General features: G+C 38.7%; 6 protein-coding genes across 6 annotated transcripts; all 6 read right to left on the reverse strand.

The window, feature by feature from the left end:
• Positions 1-1,361: 1,361 nt before the first annotated feature.
• t2r24 (bitter taste receptor 24) lies at positions 1,362-2,243 on the reverse strand. Its single transcript, NM_001172012.1, is given in 1 exon segment — positions 1,362-2,243. A coding segment is annotated over 1 exon segment (882 nt).
• Positions 2,244-5,080: 2,837 nt separating this feature from the next.
• On the reverse strand, positions 5,081-5,981 carry t2r47 (bitter taste receptor 47). Its single transcript, NM_001172030.1, is given in 2 exon segments — positions 5,081-5,117; positions 5,119-5,981. Coding segments are annotated over 2 exon segments (900 nt in total).
• Positions 5,982-7,943: 1,962 nt separating this feature from the next.
• Positions 7,944-8,831, reverse strand: t2r23 (bitter taste receptor 23). The gene is given in 1 exon segment (NM_001172011.1): positions 7,944-8,831. A coding segment is annotated over 1 exon segment (888 nt).
• Positions 8,832-10,967: 2,136 nt separating this feature from the next.
• On the reverse strand, positions 10,968-11,855 carry LOC100492564 (taste receptor type 2 member 43). The gene has a single exon (XM_002940758.2). The coding sequence runs from the start codon at positions 11,853-11,855 to the stop codon at positions 10,968-10,970; it is 888 nt and encodes a 295-aa protein (XP_002940804.2).
• Positions 11,856-19,299: 7,444 nt separating this feature from the next.
• On the reverse strand, positions 19,300-20,190 carry t2r26 (bitter taste receptor 26). The gene is given in 1 exon segment (NM_001172014.1): positions 19,300-20,190. A coding segment is annotated over 1 exon segment (891 nt).
• Positions 20,191-21,989: 1,799 nt separating this feature from the next.
• t2r49 (bitter taste receptor 49) lies at positions 21,990-22,874 on the reverse strand. The gene is given in 1 exon segment (NM_001172032.1): positions 21,990-22,874. A coding segment is annotated over 1 exon segment (885 nt).
• Positions 22,875-23,710: the final 836 nt, after the last annotated feature.

The following is a 23,710-nucleotide window of genomic DNA, read 5'->3' on the forward strand; positions in this document are numbered from 1 at the left end:
AAATGGAACAAAGGAAAAGTCAAACAACTATGATTTATTTTCCATAGGGACAAGATCATTCATTCATAACAACTATGAGCAAACTATTTTTGCGACTTTTTCATCACCGTCGCGACTTTTTCGTATGTCCCGCGATTTTTTCGTCGCCGTTACGACTTTATCGTATATTTTCGCGACTTTTTCGCCGCCATCGTGAAAAAAATCGGATTGGTTTTTCCGCCGTTTACAATTGCTCAATACGAAAAAAAACCGCGACGGCGACGAAAAAGTCGTGCAAAATACGATAAAGTCGTGGCGTCGACGAAAAAGTCGTGCAAAATACGAAAAAATTTGACGGCAACGAAAAAGGCGCAAAATTTTTGTTTATAATCCGATTTTTTCCCGTTCGGGATTCGGATTCGTGGATTAGTAAATGTGCCCCTTATACACTATTATTGGTTATTTCTCCATAGCGTAACTAAAACTTATATACAGTGAACAACAATGTTTTAGCTTAGATATTGCTATTTACTCCTAGTTCCTCTGTCATTGAAGTCAAACTTTTTTCAAGTTTCTTTCCTCTTGCGGAAGTCAGGAGAGAACCATATCATAGGAAACAACTTCTCACTGGTTAGTAAATAGTACATAAATAGCACATTTCAAGCTGAAAATTGATTGAATATATTATATTCTTATAATTCTAAGATACTATTGTTAACAAGCATAGGAGAGCAGAATTACCTACCTAGATATCCCTACCTAAAGGGAACACAAAATGGTTGGGTTTCATACAGCCCATACAACATAGTTCATCATCTGTAGGAACTCTACTGATTCTCTACTATTCTCTCTTCCACCTTCACATATTTTGTTAATTCTTCTGTGACTTAAAAGCAAATTGTACTAGTAGCCTATGGAAGCCAGCAGTAGACATCTGTACAAATAGATACTTCATACATGGATCAAGAGTTAATCAATAATCCCTCTACAGCAGTGGTTCCCAACCTTCCTAATGTCACAGCCCTTTAATACAGTTCTGCATGTTGTGGTAACCCCCAACCATAAAATTATTCTCAAGACCATCAGAAATATGTGTTTTGGTCTTAGGTGACCCCTGTGAAAGGGTTGTTCCACCCCCAAAGGGCTCCTGACTCACAGGTTGAGAACAGCTGCTCTAAAGAACCATGATATATGGATTATTTTTGTTATTGTCTTATTCTATATTGTATAGTACCTTAGGTTTCTTTAAATCTTTAGGTTGACCAATGTTTCTAGAAGAGATCATTTAGCTACAGCTGGAGAAAAGGGATCTAGTCCTAGTGTTTTTCAGCATAACGTAATAATTATTCTACAGTAGGACACTCTTCATTCATATGACCCCATTAATGAGAAAACAAGACCTTTGACCAGGCAGTTGCTAACCTGGAGTTGCCAAACAAAAGAATTACGGCTTGGCTTGAGGGATTGGACGACATAATAAACCAAGCTACATATTGCCTAGGATCATCAAGCTTATACCGAAAGGAAATAGAAATAGCCAGAAAGAATATCAAGTTCACAGTCAAAAGAAGTAGCATTGTCCTGCAGGCTTTAAAGTGGTTCTTCAGCTGAGGGTTCCAGAACTGAGAAGCATTCTGCTTCAACCTCCAGATATGTTTCAGAAGGGAGATCAGGCTGAGTCCAATGCAGAAGGAAGTTATAATAGTTGGGAGGAAGCACGCAAATGTGGCATTAACTGAAGCAAGTTCAGTATAATTGTCGAAGGCACTATAAATATTTGTTAGATTCTGGTTGAGTTTAGTGTGTACTTTCCAAATAACGGGCACTTGAATAATGAACAGAGTAACCACTGTTCCCAGTAGGCAGTATGTAACCACCATGGACATTCCTCTTTTTAATCGGATGAAAAATCTGTTGGAGGAGTTGACCAGTCGCACACAGTAGTAGCCGGAGAGCCAGGCAGTGAGCCAAAATGAGAGAGAAACTGAAAAGTTTACTATAAAGGAAACAACAGATAAAAGTAACGGTTTGGCAAAAATAATGAATAATTGGTACGTCAGAGACATCAGATGGAATGTTAAAAACCACTGCAGGAGTAGGTTGGTGCAACCCATGGCGAGAATGATTCCATTGCAGGCACCGAGGTTCAATCCCTTCTTCCAGTCACTGAGATACACGGCTACAATGGATGAGTTCAGGACGGTCCCACAAGTCCATGATAGAACAAGAGCAATGACGAAAATCAAGTGGAATTCTGACAGCATCTTCTAGTTGGGGTTCTATGGCTTCCAACTGAGATCTGCAGGTATGATCAGATCCAGATCAGACAGTTTAGATATAAAGGGAACAAAACTGATGGAAAATGCAAATCATTCTAACATCTGATTTCCTTAACTTGCCTGGACTATTTTAGAGAACATGTTTACATGACGGGACTCTAATAATATGATACTTGTCTGATTTACCTATCAAAATAGCTTCAGTGCTTATTCTTAGATCAGACACACATATATATACACAAATACTGTACATACTCGAGTATAAGCCTAGTTTTTCAGCACCCAAAATGTGCTGAACAAGTCGCCCTCGGCTTATACTCGAGTTGGGTGCCATGGGTCCCTCCAGACTAGCACCCTTTGTCCTTTGTGTGCAAATCACACCCCAACCAGACCCTCCAGTGCCCTGGCCCACTCCCAAATTCATCTTCATCTACCATCCTCACCTGTCCCATTCTGCACTTGACATTGCACTTTATATTCTAAATTAAGGATTTTAACTCTTTGTGTTTTAGCTTGGTTGCTGATTGACCTAAGGGGGTAGTACTCTTAAGGTATCATTGTTGATACCATATAGTTTCCCACCCTAGGCTTATACTCGAGTCAATAAGTTTTTCCAGCTTTCTTAGGTAAAATTAGGTACTTCAGCTTATATTCGGATCGGCTTATACTCGAGTATATACAGTACTTATATTCTACTAATGCAGGGGTGGCCAATACGACGACCGCGGTCCACCAGTCGATCCCCCGAGGATTCCTGGTGGACCGCGATCAAGCCGGGGATGCATTCCACATCGGTCTGGTCGATCGTGACTGGACTGAGTCTGGCCACCCCTGCTTTAATGGTATGTGAAGAGATTACATTAATTAGAATTAGGGATGCACCAAATCCACTATTTTTGGATTTGACTGAACACTGAATCGTTTGTAAGAGATCTGGCCTAATACCAAACCGAATCGTAATTTGGAAGGGTTAAAGAGAATTGCACACGTACGAAAAAAATTTAATGTGACAAAAAGTCACATCATTGTAAGTATTCGGCCAGGAGCATGGATTTGGGCGAATGCTGACAAAGGCCGAATCTTGGCCGAATACTGAACCGAATCTTGGATTCAGGGCATCCCTAATTAGAATCATTTTTCACAAACAAAATGTAGGAAAATGATGTTGGACGTCCTCTATACTGACGGTTTTGTTATTTTATTGAAACAGAGAATTAATTTTCTACCCCTAGAGCAATAACAGGAAGAATATGACATTGAAGATTTTCATTCATCCAGGTCATGGTATACCTAGTATAAATAAATCTAAAGCAACTGGACTTGTTAAGTAATCATTGAAGATGTTTCACTACTCATCCGAGCAGCTTCTTCAGTTCAACTGACTGGTATGGGAAGTCCTCAGCATATGTACTCTTCCACTAATCCAATATATACTCTTCCACTAATCCAATCTCAAAGTAACTCCACAGCATTCACACCTCTGTGAGTTTCAGATGTCACCTCTCTGAAGAGTTACAAAGTGCCATTGTGATTGAATTAGTGGAAGAGTACATATGCTGAGGGCTTCCCATACCAGTCAGGTGAACTGAAGAAGCTGCTCGGATGAGTAGTGGAACGTCTTCAATGATTACTTAACAAGTCCAGATGCTTTAGATTTATTTATACTAGATAACAGGAAGAATAGGTACAATCAAGTGTAGATGTAGATCTATGACATGATGTAAAAGGTACAGGAGGAGGCAGTTATTCAGTAGGAAAATGTCATGTAACCAGTCTCTTAAGTCTGATGATTGCAGAGTCGTTGAGTTAGTTGTACCTTATAATACAAGAAAGATGAGGGCTTGACACCTGGGCTGATATTGTGAACAGACTGGTATCTCACTATCTGGATTATGTAAGGTTTTACACATCAGTGTTATTGAAATGTTCTTGTCTCAGGGGTTGGGATTGTCATATATGTTCTTCTGCAAAGGGTTATGTCTCTGTCTACTCTGGAAAAATGAAATGACTTGAGCTTGCCCTCTTCAAAGCTTCTTCAGGTTCTGTACGAGAGTTTGTAGGTGTATTCAAAATACCAGAGTTTGTAGGTGTATTCAAAATCATCCATATGTTATGTATTATACTACTAGAAAGTAAGAAATTACATTTTGTGTTTGGCCAGTGCATAGCTACTAAACCTGAGGTTCAGAAACCAATATCAACGTTTGTAGGTGTATTCACAAATGGATTTTTTTTTCTGTCATAGTGAAACTTTCTATAAAAATGTTCTTAATTTGCCATTTACTTACCTAGAACTTCCAAAGGTATGGAGTTAAGGTATTGACTGACCTGAGCACTCCTCCCTAAATAAACCCAAGACTATAACCTCCACCATCAACAAAATGTCTTCTATTACAGATCCCTGTCGTGACTCTTTGGTACCAAGTATTATTTAGTTGATTACATACATAACACTAACAGTTTAATGAAGAGTATAACTTGATTATGACCAATGAAACAAAGCAAAAGTCGAGCAAGTATAATTGAAGAGATGGTTTATTTTCCATATCACAAAATGATTCATTCATAACAGTTGGTTAAGTAACAAGCAATAAGTAGCAGTTTTAATAAAATCAACATTGTTATCATTGATTTACATCTAATATGCTTTCATCTTTTCTGAAGGTCTGTGTTAAAGTCCATGTAATAGTCACACCATAGAAACAAAGTTCTCATTGGTTAATATAGTAATTACACGCTAAAGGTTAATTGTGAAATATGGTTACACCAATGTCATAGAACTTTTACCTTAACATAATTTTCTACAGTAAGAAAAATGCCATTCATACAACCCTTTTACTGAGAAAACAAGAACTTTGACCAGGCAGTTGCTAACCTGGAGTTCCCAAAGAGAAGAATTATGGCTTTAGCTGAGGGATATGACATCAAAATAAACCAGGGTACATATACCCCAATAACTTCAGCCTTATCTGTCGGCTGGGAGGAAATAAAAACAGCCAATGAGAATATCAAGTTCACAGCCAACAGAAGTAGCATTGTCCTGCAGGCCTTTACATGGCTTTTCAGCTGAGGGTTCCAAAACTGAGAAGTATTCTGCTTCATCTTATGGACGTGTTTCAGAAGGGAGATCAGGCTGAGTCCAATACAAAAGGACGTCATAATAGTTGGAAGGAGGCAAGAAATTGTGAAGTTAAATGAAACAAGTGCAATATTATCATCCATAATACAATAAATGCTTGTTTGATTTTGGTCTGTTATTATATGCGTTGTCCAAATAACGGGCATTTCAGCAATGAACAGAGTAAGCACTGTTCCCAGTAGGCAGTAGGCAACCACAGTAGAAACTTCTCTTTTTAATCGAATGAAGAATCTGTTGGAGGAGTTGGCCAGTTTTACACAGTAGTAGCCGCTGAGCCAGGCAGTGAGCCAAAATGAGAGAGAAATTGAAAAGTGTAAACCAAAAGAGACAGCGGCTAAAAGTAATTCTTTGTCAAGCAGAACGGAGAACTGATAAGTTATGAACATCAGATGAAATGTTAAGAAGCTCTGCAGGAGTAGGTTGGTGCAACCCATGGTGAGAATGATTTGATTGCAGGCACCAAGGTTCAATCCCTTCTTCCAGTCACTGAGATACACGGCTACAATGGATGAGTTTAGGACGGTCCCACATATCCATGATAGAACAAGACCAATGCTGAAAATCAAGTGGAGTTCTGAGAGCATTTTCTAGGGACTCTATATTGAGTTGCTTCCAACCGAGTTCTGCAGGTATGATTGGACACAGATCAGGCAATTACGATATAAATGGAACAAACTGATGGAAAATGCAAATCATTCTAGCATCTTATTTCCTTGACTTGCCTGGCCTATTTAAAGAACAAATATATATGATGGGACTCTATAATATCTGATACTTGTCTGCTTTGCCTATCAAAATAGGTTTCAGTGCTGGGAATTGTATCCAGACTTACTCAGTAGACATATTATAAGCACATCTTGTTACAAGTCAACTAAGCAAGTTTCTTAATCTGGTAGTTATTCCACGTCTAGGGTTTAGCCAGGTCCTATTGTTTCAGGGTACCAATGCTCAGCCCAAATAAGGACAATGACTTTAATAATCGCTACATATATATAAAGGGTCCTAGCTTGTATTATCCACCCAAAAACTAAAGAAGGGGCTGGTGTTCATGGTACAGAAAAGTATTTTTTTATTCCACTTGACTGCCAATGAGGTATGTCAGCAGTATCTAGGACATGAGTGCTTTAGACAATAATGACTCCTATTCTTGGCCAAATGGTTGGGACCATGATTGTTACACTGTCCTCACCTCTAAGAACAAAGGATCATCTTCCAAAAGAAGAGGTTGCTATTACGTGTTTACGTTTTAGATCCATATCAAAAATATATAATCAATGCAAGTCCACTGTATCTTGGAATAATATGCTGAGACCTAATAAGAGTTGGGAAATGGCACGTGGTCCTGTGGACATCAAGCATTTATTATACTATTCCCTAATTAGGTTGTAGTAGATTCTGTTCTGGTTTCTAAATATATCTTCATGCATCTGAAAAATGACAGTTATATTATATTATATTACTAATATTACTCTGATGATTGCAGAGTCATTGAATTAGTTGTACCTTGTAATACAAGAAAGACGAGGGCTTGAAAGATATGGGCAGATATTGTGAACAGACTGGTATCTCACTATCTGGATTATGGAAGGTTTTACACATCAGGGTTATGGAAATGTTCTTGTCTCAGGGGGTTGGAATTTTTATATATGTTCTTCTGCAAAGGGTTATGTCACTGTCTACTCTGGGAAAATGAAATGACTTGAGTTTGCCCTCTGCAAAGCTTCTTCAGGTTCCGTAACCATTACCGGAGTCTGTAGGTGTATTCAAAATCATCCATATGTTATGTTTTATACTACAAGAGGATACATTTTGTGTTTGGCCAGTGCATAGCTACTAAACCTGAGGTTCAGAAACCAATTGTAGGTGTATTTCTGCCATGGTAAAACCTTCAATTTATTTATATGACCAGTTACTGAAATAACAACGTTCTTAATTTGCCATTTGCTAACATAGAATTTCCAAAGGTATGGAGTTAAGGTATTGACTGACCTGAGCACTCCTCCCTAAATAAACCCAAGACTATAACCTCCACCATCAACAAAGTTACTTATGTTCTCTGTTACAGATCCCTGTCGTGACTGTTTGGTACCAAGTATTATTTCATTGATTACATAGATAACACTAACAGTTTAATGAAGAGTATAAATTGATTATAACCAAAGAAACACAGAAAAACTCACGCAAGTATATTTGAAGAGATGGTTTATTTTCCATATCACAAAATGATTCATTCACAACAGTTGGTTAAGTAACAAGCAATCTATGGCAAAGACCATTTCTAAAAACTAAATATCAATGTTTTTTAGCAGTTTTAATAAAAATCAACAATGTTATCATTGATTTACATCTACTATCCTTTCTCCCTTTCTGAAGGTCTGTGTTAAAGTCCATGTAATAGTCACACCATAGAAACAAAGTTCTCATTGGTTAATATAGTAATTACACGGTAAAGGTTAACTGTTAAATATGTTTACACCAATGTCATAGAACTTTTAAGCCTTCACATAATTTTCTACCGTAAGAAAAATGCCATTCATATGACCCTTTTACTGAGAAAACAAGAACTTTGACCAGGCAGTTGCTAACCTGGAGTTCCCAAAGAGAAGAATTATGGCTTTACCTGAGGGATTTGACATCAAAATAAACCAGGGTACATATATCCCACTAACTCCAGCCTTATCTTTCAGCTGGGAGGAAATAAAAACAGTCAGAGAGAATATCAAGTTCACAGCCAACAGAAGTAGCATTGTCCTGCAGGCCTTTACATGGCTTTTCAGCTGAGGGTTCCAAAACTTGGAAGAATTCTGCTTCATCTTATGGACGTGTTTCAGAAGGGACATCAGACTGAGTCCAATACAAAAGGACGTTATAATAGTTGGAAGGAGGCAAGAAATTGCGACGTTAAATAAAACAAGTGCAATATTATCATCCATCATACTATAAATACTTGTTTGATTTTGGTCTGTTGTTATATGCGTTGTCCAAATAATGGGCATTTCAGTAATGAACAGAGTAAGCACTGTTCCCAGTAGGCAGTAGGCAACCACAGTAGAAACTTCTCTTTTTAATCGAATGAAGAATCTGTTGGAGGAGTTGAACAGTCGCACACAGTAGCAGCCGCTGAGCCAGGCAGTGAGCCAAATTGAGAGAGAAACTGAAAAGTGTAAACCAAAAGAGACAGCGGCTAAAAGTAATTCTTTGTCAAGCAGAACGGAGAACTGATAAATTATGAACATCAGATGAAATGTTAAGAAGCTCTGCAGGAGTAGGTTGGTGCAACCCATGGTGAGAATGATTTGATTGCAGGCACCAAGGTTTAATCCCTTCTTCCAGTCACTGAGATACACGGCTACAATGGATGAGTTTAAGACGGTCCCACATATCCATGATAGAACAAGAGCAATGCCGAAAATCAAGTGGAGTTCTGACAGCATTTTCTAGGGATTCTATTTCACAAAAGTCCGATATTGCTTCCAACAGAGTTCTGTAGGTATGATTAGACACAGATCAGACAGTTGAGATATAAATGGAACAGACTGATGGAAAATGCAAATCATTCTAGCATCTTATTTCCTTGACTTGCCTGGCCTATTTTACAGAACAAATATATATGACGGGACTCTATAATATCTGATACTTGTCTGCTTTGCCTATCAAAATAGGTTTCAGTGCTGGGAATTGTATCCAGACTTACTCAGTACACATATTATGTTCTTGTTTCCAGTCCACTATGCAAGTTTCTTAACCTGGTAGTTATTCCACCTCTAGGGTTTAGCCGGGTCCTATTGTTTCAGGGTACCAATGCTGAGCCCAAATAAGGACAATGACTTTAATAATCATTACATATATATAAAGAGTCCTAGCTTGTATAATCCACCAAAAACTAAAGAAGGGGCTGGTGTTCTAGGACATGAGTGCTTTTGACAATAATGACTCCTATTCTTGGCCAAATGGTTGGGACCATGATTGTAACACTGTCCCCACCTCTAAGAACAAAGGATCATCTTCCAAAAGAAGAGGTTGCTATTATGTGTTTAAGTTTTAGATCCATATACAAAAAGATCATCAATAATAATCAATGCAAGTCAAGGCAAGTCCACTCCTTGGAATAATAGGCTGAGACCTAATAGGCTGAGTTTGGAAATGGCACGTGGTCATCAAGCATTTATCATTATATTCCCTAATTAGGTTTTAGTAGGTTCTTTTTTGGGGTTATTTCTGGTTTCTAAATATATGTTCATGCATCTGAAAAAGTTATATTATATTACTAATATTACTAAAGTTACAAGCACAAAATGTTGAGTAATGAAGATGTGTGAGAACAGAATGAAGTTATGAGTAGCAATAATGTCCTGGGTTTATAAATGAGGACCCTGAGAAGTAGCTGTAGATTCATGACATTTGGTTAATGGAGCTTTTGAAAGATGCACTTTGCCTATAAATACAATAGTGGCTACAAACAAGGCTGGATGATGCTCAGGTTCCATAATCGATATCAGAGGTTGTAGATGTATCCAAAACCAATTATTTTCCTGTCTTAGTAAATTACTCAAACATAATAATTAATTTAATGATCATGTTTTTGACTAGCCCTTCATTAATTTCCAGTTTCCAAAGACTTTACCTGCGGGAAGTGAGTTGTTGATTGACCAGACCACATCTCTCTCAATAAACCCAACACTATAATAGAATAGTTACTTGAGTAACCAAATCTTATTTTACCGATTACATAGATAACGACCACACATTACTGGAGTATAATTATAATAATGGATCAAACAAAGCAAAACTCAAACACGTATAACTGTAAAGATGGTTTATTTTCCATAGGCACAAAATGATTGGATCATAACAACTGGTTCAGTACCAAGCAAACTAGGCAAAAGACAAAGTTATAAAAACGAAATATTAGTGTTTCTCGTAATTACCCCCTAAATATATGTGCGGATAGGGTTCCTATACAATTACACTCTTTTTCTAAAAAATCAGATATCATGTTCTAGGAGACACTTATATGACTTATATAATTATTTCACTATAGTTTTAAATAATTTCTATACAGTGAACAGAAATTCTTCAACATTTGGGTTTAGTACTATTTTTTATTACATAAATAATCCTGTTGAAGTTATGGAACTATTGTATGTAAGTATGTCTATGAAGATTTTCATTCATCCAGGTCATGGTATATCTAGTATAAATAAATCTAAAGCAACTGGACTTGTTAAGTAATCATTGAAGACGTTTCACTACTCATCCGAGCAGCTTCTTCAGTCCAACTGACTGGTATGGGAAGCCCTCAGCATATATACTCTTCCACTAATCCAATCACAATGGCACAATGAAGCTGCTCGGATGAGTAGTGAAACGTCTTCAATGATTACCAAACAAGTCCAGTTGCTTTAAAATTTATTTATACTAGATATTGTATGTAAGTTAAAATCAAGCTTTCAAAGTCCAGGTAATCACAGAAACCAACTTCTCATTGGTTAGTAAAGTAATTATACATTATACCATCAGCCTCAACATAATTATTCTACTGTAGGACATGTTTCATTCATATGACCCCATTACTTAGAAAACAAGACCTTTGACCAGGCAGTTGCTAACCTGGAAGTTCCAAACAAAAGAATTATGGCTTGAGATGAAGGATTTAACAACATAATAAACCTGGTTACATATTGTCCGGTACCTTCAGTCTTAGAGAACAGCATTGAGAAAATAGAAATAGACAGAAAGAATATCAAGTTCACAGTCAAAAGGAGGAACATTGTCCTGCAGGCTTTAATGTGGCTCTTCAGCTGAGGGTTCCAGAACTGAGAAGTATTCTGCTTCATCTTCCGGACGTGTTTCAGAAGGGACATCAGGCTGAGTCCAATACAGAATGATGTTATAATAGTAGGAAGAAAGTAGATAAATATGGTGTTAAATGAAAGATGTACAATATTATCATATAAGACATTACTAATCCTTGTTAGGTTTTGGTCTGTTGTTATTTGCACTGACCAAATAATGGGCAGGCGAGTACTGAACAAAATAACCGCTGTACCCAGTAGGCAGTATGTAACCACACCGGAAGCTTCTCTCTTTAATCGTATAAAGAATCTGTTGGAGAAGTTGACCAGTTTCACACAGTAGTAGCTACTCAGCCAGGCAGTGAGCCAAAACGAGAAAGCAATTCCAAAGTTTAATACCAAGGAGACAACGGCTACAAGTAATACTTTGGCCAATAGACTGTATAATCCATAAACCACGAAGATCAGGTTTAATGTTAAAAACCACTGCAGGAGTAGATTGTTGCAACCCATGGTGAGAATGATTTGATCGCAGGCACCAAGGTTCAATCCCTTCTTCCAGTCACTGAGATACACGGCTACGATGGATGAGTTTAGAACGGTCCCACATGTCCACGATATGACAAGAGCGACGGCAAAAATCAAGTCGAATTCTGACAGCATTTTCAACGACTGTAGTTGCAACTAGTTACAATGACTCTAGCTTGGATGAAGCTGGGTTTCGCAGATATATATGATCAGAGGCAGATCAGACACGTAAGAAATGGAAGAAAACCAATGGAAAATTCAAATCGTTCTAGCATTAGGTTTCTAGGCGTGATGTTCCTATTTCAGAGAACATGTATATATAACAGGACATATAATATCTGATATTTGCCTATCAAAATAGCTTTCAATGCTTATCCCCTTATCCCCCTGATCTGACGGCGCCTATGCCAACTGTTTTAATTAGATCATTTGGCCCTAGAACCAAACAATCAAATTAGCCCAATATCGCCTGCCTGTAGGTGGGCATATTGGGAGAAGATCCACTCACTTGGCAACCTCACCAAACTAGAGGATCTTACAGTGTATGGTCATGTTAAAATTGATCTAAAAAACATCATTCCACAGGAGTAACATTTATTTACAAGACCAGTTACTAAAAAACCAAGTCTTCGACTTGTGGGAAGTACAGTGTTGACCTATGAGAATATAGAGGTATGGAACCTGGATCTCCATATCTTAAGTCTGATAAAAGTCATTTAAATATTGAATAAACCCAATAGGGCTGTTCTGCCTCCAATAAGGGGTAATTATATCTTAGTTGGGATCAAGTACAGGTACTGTTTTATTATTACAGAGAAAAGGGAATGATTTAACCATTAAATAAACCCAATAGGGCTGTTCTGCCCCCAATAAGGGGTAATTATATCTTAGTTGGGATCAAGTACAGGTACTGTTTTATTATTACAGAGAAAAGGGAATCATTTAACCATGAAATAAACCCAATAGGGCTGTTCTGCCCTAATAAGGGGTAATTATATCTTAGTTGGGATCAAGTACAGGTACTGTTTTATTATTACAGATAAAAGGGAATCATTTAACCATTAAATAAACCCAATAGGGCTGTTCTGCCCCCAATAAGGGGTAATTATATCTTAGTTGGGATCAAGTACAGGTACTGTTTTATTATTACAGAGAAAAGGGAATCATTTAACCATGAAATAAACCCAATAGGGCTGTTCTGCCCCCAATAAGGGGTAATTATATCTTAGTTGGGATCAAGTACAGGTACTGTTTTATTATTACAGAGAAAAGGGAATCATTTAACCATGAAATAAACCCAATAGGGCTGTTCTGCCCCCAATAAGGGGTAATTATATCTTAGTTGGGATCAAGTACAGGTACTGTTTTATTATTACAGAGAAAAGGGAATCATTTAACCATGAAATAAACCCAATAGGACTGTTCTGCCCCCAATAAGGGGTAATTATATCTTAGTTGGGATCAAGTACAGGTACTGTTTTATTATTACAGAGAAAAGGGAATCATTTAACCATGAAATAAACCCAATAGGGCTGTTCTGCCCCCAATAAGGGGTAATTATATCTTAGTTGGGATCAAGTACAGGTACTGTTTTATTATTACAGAGAAAAATAAAATCAATTTAAAAAAATTAGAATTATTTGATTAAAATGGAGTCTATGGGAGTTGGCCTTTCTGTAATTTGGAACTTTCTGGATAAGGGATCCTATACCTGTACTTATACTCCTTACTAGAGATGGGTGTATTTGCAGAGCTTTGTGGAAAACTGCAAGGAGTCAAGGGCTGCAGGAAGAACTGTAAACTGCAACTATGCAAACAAATAATATTGTTTCCAAAGGTATTTGTTATAAAAACAAACAAGTATCAGATGGTATGAGAGTCTGGCTGTAATTAGAGCATTTCGGAATCAGGCAAGGTATTCCGATACCACAATCATTTGCATTTTCCCATTGTTATGTTCCATCTATATCTTGATCTGAGTTACTTCACTCTCTCCTGTATAGCTATAATAAAACCAGTAGTGTAGTTTTGTAACTTGTGAGAAGTTTATTGCCATTCCCTATATACATACACATTTACAGTATGATACACTAATCAATCGAAGCAGCAAAAAAGAAAGAAAAAACTGGTTAATTGCTTTTAACACACTCAATAAAAAGAAACCAATTGCCGTGTTGCTTCACCCAAATGAATCAGCTATGGAAGGTTATAGTATACTTACATAGTTACATAGTTACATAGGGTTGAAAAAAGACCAGTGTCCATCAAGTTCAACCCATCCAAGTAAACCCACAACCCACACCTACCAATCTATACACTCACATACATAAACTATATATACAACCACTAATACTAACTGTAGATATTAGTATCACAATAGCCTTGGATATTCTGATTGATCAAGAACTCATCCAGGCCCCTCTTATAGGCATTAACAGAATCTGCCATTACCCCATCTCTAGGAAGGGCATTCCACTGGGAATAGTGGTCTTGCAACTTTATCAACGGATTTTTAAGAGACAGTCCATAGGTGGGAAGCTCCTTCAATGTGGGCCAACAACCCTAACATACCTCATCCTATTAGCAAAGAGTAATTGCCCTAGGAGCTGTACTCCTACAGCATCAAAGATGGATTCTTGCACAAATACAAGTTTGATGTTAATAGGCAACTACAGTCATCGGTTTGGGCAACTACAGTCATCTGTTGGGCCTACTTGGGAGAGTTTAGGGGGGTTATTTTTCTTTTAAAGCCGTGTTACTTGATTTGAATGTATCGGTATTTAAGTTTGCAGAGCCAGACGCTTATTTAGATGCTTCCTACTGATGTGACCCTTTCCATTTGTTAGACCTACGATGACTTCACATCATTTCTACATTTCCTGAAGGCCATAAATACCTAAACCCTTACATACGCACTCAGTTCATGTATCTCCTCTGGTTCCTCCCATTTCAGAGATCAGATAAAAGTTCTCCCTTGCCCTTGGTTTATATCCTGCATCTCACCCAAACTTATTTGCCTCCTAGGCTAGTGGTTATTACTCCCTTTTTTATTGCATATTGTCATTCACTCCAACTTAAAAGGAAGGAAAGCATCAGAATTCTTTGTTCATCCAGTGGCACAGAGACTTTCCAATAGCAATAAGTCCTCTTCTCCAATACCAATGTATGGGGTTTGCAGTTCATCATCACCTTTATGGTGGCAGACTTGATATTCTTTTTGTATATGCAGAAAATATCTAACAATTGTTACACAATATTTGTAATTACAATGCTATTGCTAATTTTGCCCACATTTCCCCCCCCCCAGAGGGCCTCCTTGATATTGAAGACCCAGGGCAATATATGTACTGTAATCATATAGATTGTAAGCTCTACGGGGCAGGGACCTCCATCCTCTTGTGTCTTTGACTCTTAACTTATTGCAACTGTATCTTGTATTTATCTGTATTTATTGTTATACTTTGTATTTATCTATTATTATCTCAATAACCCCCTGTTTGTATTAATGAATTCTACTGTACAGCGCTGCGTACATAAGTAGCACTTTATAAATAAAGATATACATACATACATACATATATACATGCATACAAGAGTGTCACCTATGAAGAGAATACTTTATCTCAGCCTCCCCTGGAATCTTAAGAAGACACAGTGGCAGAATTGGGGTAACTAGTGATGAGCCAATCTGTCCCATTTCGCTTCGCCATAAAATTTGCGAAACGGCAAGAAGATTGTTGAAATGTTGAAAATTTTGCAAAACGCATTTGTCGGGTCTATTTTTTTGTTGCCCACGCTTTTTTGATGCGACTGCGCCCAATTTGACGTGCGACAAAATTTTCATGGAAGTTCCGCGAAACAATTGGCCAATGGCGAAATACAGAAAGTCGCTGCAAATCCATGCCTGGCAAAAAAATTCACTCATCACTAGGGGTAACAACTGCACCAAGGCTTGTTCCCCCATGGGGCATGGTGAGAGAACTCAGGGATACTGTGCAATATTGATGGATGGTGGGTGGTACATAGAGGTCTGGTAGCAAATTTTGCACGTGGACCATAGGGGGAAAGATAAACAGGAAACCAGAGCACAGCAGTGACAACTAGTGATGAGCGAATCTGTCCCGTTTCGCTTCGCCGAAAAATTTGCGGATCTTTCAAAAGATTCGCAAACGGCAAATAATTCACGAAACGGCGAAAATGTCGCGCGTCAAAAAAAATTGTCGCCCACGGCTATTATTTAGTTGCGCGGCTATTATTTTGTAGCGCGCGGCTATTGTTTAGTCGCACGGCTATTGTTTCATCGCCCGCGGCTATTGTTTTGCCGCCCGCGGCTATTGTTTCGCCGCCCGCGGCTATTTTTTCGTTGCGCGGCTATTGTTTCGACGCCCGCGGATATTGTTTCGACGCCCACTGCTATTGTTTCGACACCCACTGCTATTGTTTCGACGCCCGCGACAATTTTTGGACGCAGGGCAAATTTTTCTGCGGCAAATTTTTTCATCTGTTTCGCGAAACAATCCGCCAATGGTGAAACATGGAAATTCGCCGCGAATTGATGCCTGGCGAAACATTTTGCCCATCACTAGTGACAACATAAGAGACTACTATGACAATTGGTAGGTACATTTCATATGAGGTCAATGTTATGAAGCACTGCAAGAGTAGGTTGGTGCACCCCATACTGAGACTGATCTGATCGCACTCCCCAAGTTTCACTCCCTTCTTCCAGTCGATAGACAGCTATAATGGATGAGTTCAGGATGGTCCCACTTGACCATGTTACCGTGACCATCAATGTCATGATCACCTGGAGTGCCGACAGCATTTTCCGGGAGTTTCTCTTCTTGGAAGCACAATACTGCTCACAGCTGAGCTTTTGCCGGAGGAAGCAGCGAAATGATTAAACGCAGATTGCCCAAAACTTAGGTAAATACACACCTGACAATGCAAATGATTCAATATCTAATTTCCTTTGCAAGGTGGTTCCTGATAGGGCAATGGATACCTGTGTTCATCAGGAGCCCAATGAAAAGTGCTCTGCTTTTAGCTTGAATAGACAGACAACTAAAGATTTTCTGTTTGCCTTTTGTGGTTAATATTAATTATTCTTGATTCTGTCTTCATCGATGGTTGAAACCATATGGGACATTCCTAGTTGGTTTAAAAAAAAAAATTACATTAACATCTACGGCAAATTTGTTCAAATTAGAGTTTGTGCCACAATTTAAAGAAATCATGGCAAAAAAGTGAATTTTATTCTTCATTTGAGGTTTTCAACCTCCCATTTTTGAGATTCATGACTAGTGATAAGCGGATTTTTTCGCTTGGCATAGATCCGCAGCAAATTTCCGCATCTCGCCAATTGTTTTGTGAAACTTCCGGGAAAATTCGCCACCGAAAAATTTGTCACGCGTCAAAAAAAAAAGTTGCGGTCACGTCAGAATAGATGCGGTCACTTCAAAATGGGCGCGGCCGTGTCAGCAAAGGGCATGGTCATGTAAAAATAACCACGGTGAAAAAAAAAAAGATGCGGGCAACAAAAACATCACCCAACAAACCCGTTTCACTAATTTTTTTGCCGTTCCGTGAATTTTGCTGTCGTTTCGCGAATTTGTCGGCGAATCAAAATGGGGCAATTGTTCATGACCATTGAAAAATCGAATCAAGTTTAATTACATTTTTTTTTTCTTTGAATCCCAACTCAAATTTGGTATTTCATATATTGCCCTCCGTATTTAATAAAGAAAAACCTACAAAACAATAGAAGGACTGTAGCTCAAAATATGATTTCCTTATTGCATGTAAAGTGTAGATACCCAGATAGCGTGACCTGTAATAGAATATAACTTGTTTCTTTTCCAAACTACTTTTCAATTTTTGTTATTTTGGAAACAATAAAAAAATAGATTAGGTTGTTTTGGGTTTTTTTTTTAGATTTTTCTTCTAGAACGTTAAATTTACCCATCTACACTGGTCATATAACGTACTGTAATGATGAAACCATATAAAATTAGTTAACAAAACTAATTAGTTTAGTTAACAAAATAAGCCGGAAAGATGTCTAAATGTGTGGGTATTTATGGCTATAAATCACAGCAGGTCAATCATGTGTAGAAATGGACAATTGCTCCTATATAGTAGATCAGTGATCCCCAACCAGTGGCTCGTGAGCAACATGTTACTCCTCAAGCCTTTGGATGTTGCTCCCCATGGCCTCAAAGTAGGTACTCATTTTTTAATTTTTGGTAAGGAGGCAAGCTTTGGCTGCATAAAAACCAAGTATAATGTCAAACAGAGCCTTCTGTAGGCTGCCAGTCCACATAGGGGCTATTTAGTAGCCAATTATAGCTCTTACTATCACCTCCAGGAACCTTTTTCATGGTTGTGTTGCTCCCCAACGTTTTTCCACTTAAATGTGGCTCATGGGTATAAAAGGTTGGGGATCCCTGTAGTAGATAATGTGGAATATCCTACTGGTGAATGAGTGTAATTGCTAGATCTATAAGTGTTAATTATACACAGCACTGGTTCATGGCAACCTTATATTGATATTAATGTAAAACTAACCGTATGAAATCACCAAATCACTATTGGGCTAGGCTGCCATATTTTATTATATATCATTTTTAAGGATCTGCAGATATAAACATTGCTAGGTTATCCCATTATAAGTGTTGCAGTTGTTTACTTTCTTACTTCTGGCTGTAGGCCCCTTACATTGGGTTCTCTGGGGGTCAATTGGTCCCATCTCACATATAAAGGGTTGAGGAGACTGCCTCCTACATATGCAAATAAACACAAGGAATTCTGGGAATAAAACCCAAAAGGCTCCAAAAAATCCCATTCATATGGGTATGGGCTAAATCTCACCCACTGAAGCCAGGATAATAGCTGATCAGATTCCCAACTACAGACCCATTTTGCCCTTCTTGGGGCTCATCAATGTAGGGCAGAGTTTTCTGATCGGCTTAGGTAGAGCCAGGGGTTTGAATCCACAGATGAATCAAAAGGGTTAAGGAGATCGCCTCATACATATACAAATAAACACAGGGAATTCTGGGAACTAGTCCTAAAGGGCCCCAAGAAAACATGGGTTTATCCTATAGGCTAAAGCTCACCCACTGGGTTTTAATGTAGAAGCCAGGATAATAGATTCCCAACTACAGACCGGTTCACTTCTTCAGTGGTTGTATATATAGTTTTTGTATGTGATAGTATAGATAGGTAAGTATAGGTTGTGTGTGCTGGGTTTACTTGGAAGGGTTGAACTTGATGGACTCTGGTCTTTTTTCAACCCTATGTAACTGTGTAACTGACTCTTATCAACAGGTTCCTCAGATTATTTCAGAATGGGACACATTACCGCACATATAATATTCATTTAGCAGATGGCTCGGGCACGGGAAGGATAGTTACAGCCAACAAACGTGATCATTTATATTAGTTAGGCAACAAATAACTTTATTATTTCTATGCATAATATTCCATAACACATTAAATTAAGACTGTTTCTCCTGTTACATAGTTTTGTTGAACATATAATATAACAATAGCAATAGAAATACTTTTTTTCATGATGCTATCTCTGAGGAGCTAAGGATTTTAACCAGGTCCTGAGCAACTTGGAATTTCCAGAGATCAGAACAATGGCTTCACATGAAGGGTTTAACATGAAACATGAAAAAACCACAGTCTCCCATATAGTTTCCACATTAAATGGAGATAGTACTGAACTGAAAATTATTAGGAAGGAAAAAGAATTCAGAGCCATGAGTAGGAACATTGTCCTGCAAGCTCCTATAAGGTTCTTCAGCTGAGGACTCCCGAACTGAGGTTTCTGCTTCATTCTACGGATGTGCCTCAGGAGCGATATCAGGGAAAGTAGAATGCAAACAGAGGTAATAAGGGTGGGCAAGCCGATGCCAAATGCACCACCAAAGATTTTGTAAACATCAATAACATTGGAAATCATAGAATAATAATTTGTTGTTGTATTCTGGTCAGTTGCCATGCCTACTATGCCGTACATTGGAACGCTCATAATAAATGAAATTGCCACTGACCACAGAAGAAGTGGGGTAACAATGCGAGAGAGTCTCCTTTTTAACTGAATAAAGTATTTAGGTAACGGATTGACCAGTCTCAGGCAGTAGCAGACGGAGAGACCGGCTGTGAGCCAAAATGAGAGATAAATGGAAAACCAGAACACAGCACCGATAGCAGCAGAGACTTGTCCGGCAAACGGCAGGTGGAGTCCATATGAGAGGAAGGCCACACCAAGCGTTATGAAGCACTGCAAGAGCAGGTTGGTGCACCCCATACTGACAGAGATCTGATCGCACTCCCCAAGTTTCACTCCCTTCTTCCAGTCGCTGAGATAGACAGCTATAATGGATGAGTTCAGGATGGTCCCACATGGCCATGTTACAATGAGCATCACCGTCCTGATCAGCAGGAGTGCCGACAGCATCTTCTGGAAGTTTCTTCTCTTGGAAGTTCAAGACTGCTCACAGCTGAGCGTTGCAAGAGGAGGCAGTGAAATGATTAAACACAAAACAGATAAACATGGAGATAAATATACACCTGAAGATGCAAATTATTTAGTATCTGATTTACCTGGCTGGCAACGTAGTTCTTTAAAGGGTAACAAACGCCTCTATTCAACAGAAGACCAATGAATAGGAGAGTAGAAGGTCTCCACTTTTCATTTTCTATAGTTTTTGGTTTGTTTTAAAGAAATGTATCATTTAACACATGATGTCTTTATAGATGGTCTTTATAGATGGCTAGAAGCATACTGGTTAATTGTCAGAGATGGTTGGAACAACATTGGCTATTGCTCACTGATGGACAGAACCTTCTTGATCAGTGCTCATAAATGGTTGGCACCATACCGGCCAGTCCTCACACATGGTTACAACCATACTGGAACACATTTTATAAATATAACTAAGATAGTAGAACTTGTCTCCACTCTGATAAATGCCCATTCTGGTGCAAGCATCTAGTAGATACTTAAATCAATTGATAAAATAATGATTACTATCACAAATAAAGTATTCAAGGCAGAATACCCAGAATTATTTTTTTCTGGTTATAACGGTTTATAAACTGCTGGTATAATGATTTGAAACAAGAGCTCCCCCTGTCGGTGATATTCAGCAACTGCCTACTGTTGGCTCAAAATGATTATCTTGAGAAAAGGACTCATGATGTTGCTCTGCTTAGAGAATTATGCTAGGGAGCAGAGAAGAAGAGTGAGCAGAGAAGTCGTATGGGTTACTGTTATGAAGAGTAACCCATAGCAACCAGTAAGACATTAGATTTTTAACAGTTAAAGCTTCCTGCTGATTGGTTGCTATGGGTTACTGCTCCTGGGTAAACTTAGCGTGTTTTATTTAATAACTGGCCATACATCTATAGACTTTTTGTGACTGGTTGTGAATCCTTTACTTCAGGTTCTCTGGGAGCCTTAGATGTCCCAGTCCAACAACACCAAGAGCGACACCAACAAAGTTCTTAAAGCAATGGCTACAAGGAGATGGGTCTCAATAAAGTGAAATATTACCATGTGCTAGTAGGTGTCATTAAAGTGTTTAAATGCCACACAACTTTATATAAAGTGCAAACAACACCAACGCAAAAGATCTCCTTTATGAACGCAACATTATTTTGTGCAATTGGGAACCCTTGATCCTCAACTCAACTTGTTATAAACTCCCTGTTACCTATGACGCTCACATGGTTGGTGGGACTTCAAAATGGACTCTTTGGAATAGGTTTTTCAGATGGCATTCCAGAAAAGCACTTTCGGCACTTGCAGTACAGCCCTTGTAGATTCACTTCCCTTACTTGGCCACTGGAACAATGGACTCAGTTACAGCCACCGATGATCCTAACTCAGCAGATGGCCAGTCCCCAGAGTACAAGGACCTGTTAGTGATAGGCACATTAAAAAAGAACTGATAACATATTTGTGAGACTACAAATAACTTTATTACTATTCTACATAATGTTCCTTAACACAATAAATGTAGGGTAAGATCATTTACTTCACATGATTTATACAATTCCACGAGTATCACTTTCAAAACAAGGACTTTGTCCAGGCAATGAGTATCTTGGATTTGCCAAAGATCAGAACCATGGCTTGACCTAAGGGATTTAACATGATGCCTGAATATCTCACAATATCCCATACAGTTCCTATAACATTGTTTTCTGGAAAGAAAATGATATAACAATATAGATTTCTTTTCTTTCATGATGCTATCCCTGGGGAACTAAGGTTTTCGTCCAGGCACTGAGTAACTTGGAATTTCCAAAGATCAGAACAACGGCTTGACCTGAGGGGTTTAACATGACGCATGAAAACATCACAGTTTGCCATATAGTTTCCACATTATATGGGGGTAGCATTGAACGCAAAATTACCAGGAATAAAATAGAATTCAGAGCCATGAGTAGGATCATGGTCCTGCAAGCTCCTATAAGGGTCTTCTGCTGGGTGTTCCCGAACTGAGGGTTCTGCTTCATTCTCCGGATGTGCCTCAGGAGCGATATCAGGGAAAGTAGAATGCAAATAGAGGTAATAAGGGTGGGAAAGCCAATGCCAAATGCACCATCAAGGATCATAAAAATAACACTGGAAATAATATAATGATCATTTGTTGTTATATTCTGGTCAGTTGCCATGCCTACTATGGCGTTTATTGGAACGGTAATAATAAATGAAATTGCCACTGACCACAGAAGAAGTGGGGTAACAATGCGAGAGAGTCTCCTTTTTAAATGAATAAAGCATTTAGGTAACGGATTGACCAGTCTCAGGCAGTAGCAGACGGAGAGACCGGCTGTGAGCCAAAATGAGAGAAAAACAGAAAACCAGAGCACAGCACCGACAGCAAGAGAGACTTTTGAGGCAAACGGCAGGTGGAGTCCATATGAGATGAAGGCCACTCCAAGCGTTACGAAGCACTGCAAGAGCAGGTTGGTGCACCCCATACTGACAGAGATCTGATCGCACTCCCCAAGTTTCACTCCCTTCTTCCAGTCGCTGAGATAGACAGCTATAATGGATGAGTTCAGGATGGTCCCACATGGCCAGGTTACAATGAGCATCACCGCCCTGATCAGCTGGAGTGCTGACAGCATCTTCTGGAAGTTTCTTTTCTCGGAAACACAATACTGCTCACTGCTGAGCGTTGGAAGAGGAGGCAGTGAAATGATTAAACACAGATCACCCACAACAGATAAACATGGAGATAAATATACACCCGAAGATGCAAATTATTTAGTATCTGATTTACCTGGCTGGCAATGTAATTCTTTAAAGGGTAACAGATGCCTCTATTCAACAAAAGACCAATGAATAGGAGAGTAGAAGGTCTCCACTTTTCATTTTCCATAGTTTTTGGTTTGTTTTAAAGCAATGTATAATTTAACACATGATGTCTTTATAGATGGCTAAAAGCATATTGGTCAGAGATGGTTGGATCAACATTGGCTATTGCTCACTGATGGACAGAACCTTCTTGATCAGTCCTCATAAATGGTTGGCACCATACCGGCCAGTCCTCACACATGGTTACAACCATACTGGAACACATTTTATAAATACAACTAAGATAGGGGGCGCTGTTCTTTAAGAGTAGAACTTGTCTCCGCTCTGATAAATGCCCAATACTCAAATAGCCACCTACAGGAAAATGTCCATGTCTGTCTATTGTCAGCATGTTGCCCTGCTTTAACCTCTATCCTTCATCCTCAAACCAGATCTGGTTGTCCCTAAAACAAACTGTTCCTTTATTTTAATGTAAAGCAGAGCCAGTGTAGTGTACAGACTACTGAGCATTGATTGGGTGTACCAAAGTTTAAAGCAAACCAGATCTGGTTGTCCCTTATCTCCCCTTTGCCTAAGTTCATGCCCATTGTGGTGCAAGCATCTAGTAGATACTTAAATCAATTGATAAATAAATGATTACTATCAC

The sequence above is a fragment of the Xenopus tropicalis genome, chromosome 9 (assembly GCF_000004195.4).
Source record: "Xenopus tropicalis strain Nigerian chromosome 9, UCB_Xtro_10.0, whole genome shotgun sequence".
NCBI lineage: Eukaryota > Metazoa > Chordata > Amphibia > Anura > Pipidae > Xenopus > Xenopus tropicalis.

Coding starts and splice junctions, on each gene's coding strand:
- LOC100492564 (XM_002940758.2), bottom strand. CDS start 11,855: ATGCTGTCAGAATTCGACTTGATTTTTGCCGTCGCTCTTGTCATATCG.